The following is a 2256-nucleotide window of genomic DNA, read 5'->3' as shown; positions in this document are numbered from 1 at the left end:
ATTATTGTGTGAGTTATAATCGCCCCCCACCCCCCTCTTTTCCCCCTCTTGCTCCCCCTCTCACTCTCCAATATCAAGAAAGTCTAGTTTGATGGAATTCATAGTTGCAGAGGTGTCAACATAGAGTCTAATTACCCTCCTGCCTGCCTGGCTGTCCTGTTTGGGGGGGTCTGATGGTGGAGGTTCATGTTTTTGGACAATAATGATGTCACCAATATGATGTCATCTACTTGATGTCAGGATAAAACCGTTTACCAAACAGAATGAGTCCATATGCTGAAAAAGGAGAATGACGAGTTGTGCAAATGGCTTCCGAGTTTGAGAATGATGAGATTTGTAATAATGATTATTACTATTCTCTACTTAATGTCAGGAAAGAGGCAACGCAGAAGGAGCTAAAGGAAGCATACAGGCAATTGTGCTTGCTGTATCATCCGGACAGACACCGTGACCCGGAGCTGAAGCATCTAGCAGAGCAATCATTTCATTGTGTACATCGAGCTTATGAAGTTCTTAGTGATCCACAGACCCGGGCCATCTATGATATCTATGGCAAGAGGGGACTAGATCTTGAAGGATGGGAGGTGGTGGAAAGGCAACGAATGCCAGAGGAAATCCAAGACGAGTATGAGTATCTTCAGAGAAAGCGAGAGGAATTGCGGCTTCAGCAAGGCACCAACCCAAAGACAAGGATCAGTGCGGACATTAATGCCGCAAGTTTCTTTGATCCATATGGAGAGGACTTTGGGGAATTTAATTTGCATGAGTGGCTCTCACGCATTGACATCAACAAGATGCTCATATCACAATCTGTAGAGGCTCCTCTTACTACAGAACACACAGCCATTCTTTCTGGGTCTCTGTTGAGCAACAATGGTAAGGGAGAGGGGAACCTTTACTTGGGCTTAAGAAAAGTCGGCTCAGCAAAAGGCTGGGGAGAGCTCAGGGTTGGTTCGGGAGACACTCACGGACCATTCTTGGGATTGTATATGTTCCGGAAACTGGCAAGACGCTGCTTCCTGACCGCAGAGTCTCAATATTTTTTTTCATCCCAAGGGGTGAATCTTTATGTCACCACTGTGCTGGGCCGTCAGCTAGACAACAATACTTGGGGTTACCTGCGTGGCCGCTGGGGTGTCGAGTCATCTATGAAGACTAGCATTGTCAGGGACACCAAGCATACCAAATTCACATTCGCTGTGCAGGTCGGCATGCTTGACACCTACCTGAAGATGGGTTGCCAGTACAAATTCCAGGATCAAAACCAAACCAAGATCAAGGGATCTATAAAGTCAGGACTCTTTGGGACTGTAGTAGAGTACGGTGCTAAAACAAAGATCAGTAAACACAGTGTCCTGGGGGCCACCGTTAGTGTCGGAATGCTGCATGGCATCTCTCTCAAAGTCAAGTTAAACAGAGCCAGTCAGGCGTATTCCTTCCCAATCCGCCTGACCGACCAACTGCTGCCCAGTGCATTGTTTTATGCCACAGTGGGACCACTGGTCTTCTACCTCGCTCTTCGAAAGCTCGTAATCCAGCCCTATATGCGTGCCCAAAAGGAACAAGTCTTGGAAAAACACCGGGGGAGCTCTGCCAGGAAGAGGCAAGAGGCTGAGTCATACGTTTTACTGATGCGTGCCTCGGTGCAAAGCATTATTGAAGCAGAGGAGTCCATAAAGGGTCTCGTCATCCTCAGTGCTTGGTACGGCAGGTTTGAGCCGGACAACGACAGGAAACACGAAAGGGCCAATGGGGTCATCGATGTGACGGTGCCACTGCAGTGTCTGGTGAAAGACTCCAAGCTCCTACTCGCAGAGGTGACAAAGGCAGGCCTCCCTGGGTTCTATGACCCCTGTGTGGGGGAGGACAAGAGTCTGAAGGTGGTGTACCAGTTCCGTGCGGTCCAGCATCAAGTCATGTCCGGGGACACGGAACCACTCGGGATACCGATGCAATCTCACAAGGTTGACACTTAGGCAATGATCCTTAACCTTTGTAACGACCCCCTGTTTATGCATTATTAGTCTATGAACCCCCATTTTAATAATAATAATAATAATAATAATAATCGCGGGTTTCACCCCCCATCTCTCTTCCCATTTCCTGCCAGTCTACTGTATATCTATCAATAAAGGCAGAAAAAGTCCCAAAAATATATATATTTTTAGAAAAGGCTAAGAAAAGGCAAAGACTATGATATAAAATCAATATAAACGGTGGAGCAGTGAAACAGGGAGGTCTGCAGTTAGCTAGGGA

General features: G+C 47.1%; 1 protein-coding gene across 1 annotated transcript; it reads left to right on the top strand.

The window, feature by feature from the left end:
• Positions 1–305: 305 nt before the first annotated feature.
• On the top strand, positions 306–1976 carry LOC308088461 (dnaJ homolog subfamily C member 11-like; the record flags this gene model as incomplete). The annotated part of the gene is made up of 1 exon (XM_080432918.1): positions 306–1976. One exon carries the CDS (start codon positions 306–308, stop codon positions 1974–1976), a length of 1671 nt encoding a protein of 556 aa, XP_080289044.1.
• Between the last annotated feature and the right edge of the window lie 280 nt (positions 1977–2256).

This window comes from Gymnoscopelus braueri, assembly GCF_963280865.1.
Source record: "Gymnoscopelus braueri genome assembly, chromosome: 1".
Taxonomy (NCBI): Eukaryota; Metazoa; Chordata; class Actinopteri; order Myctophiformes; family Myctophidae; genus Gymnoscopelus; species Gymnoscopelus braueri.
The sequence above is the reverse complement of the archived record's forward strand: the minus strand, read 5'-3'. Positions and strand labels throughout refer to the sequence as shown.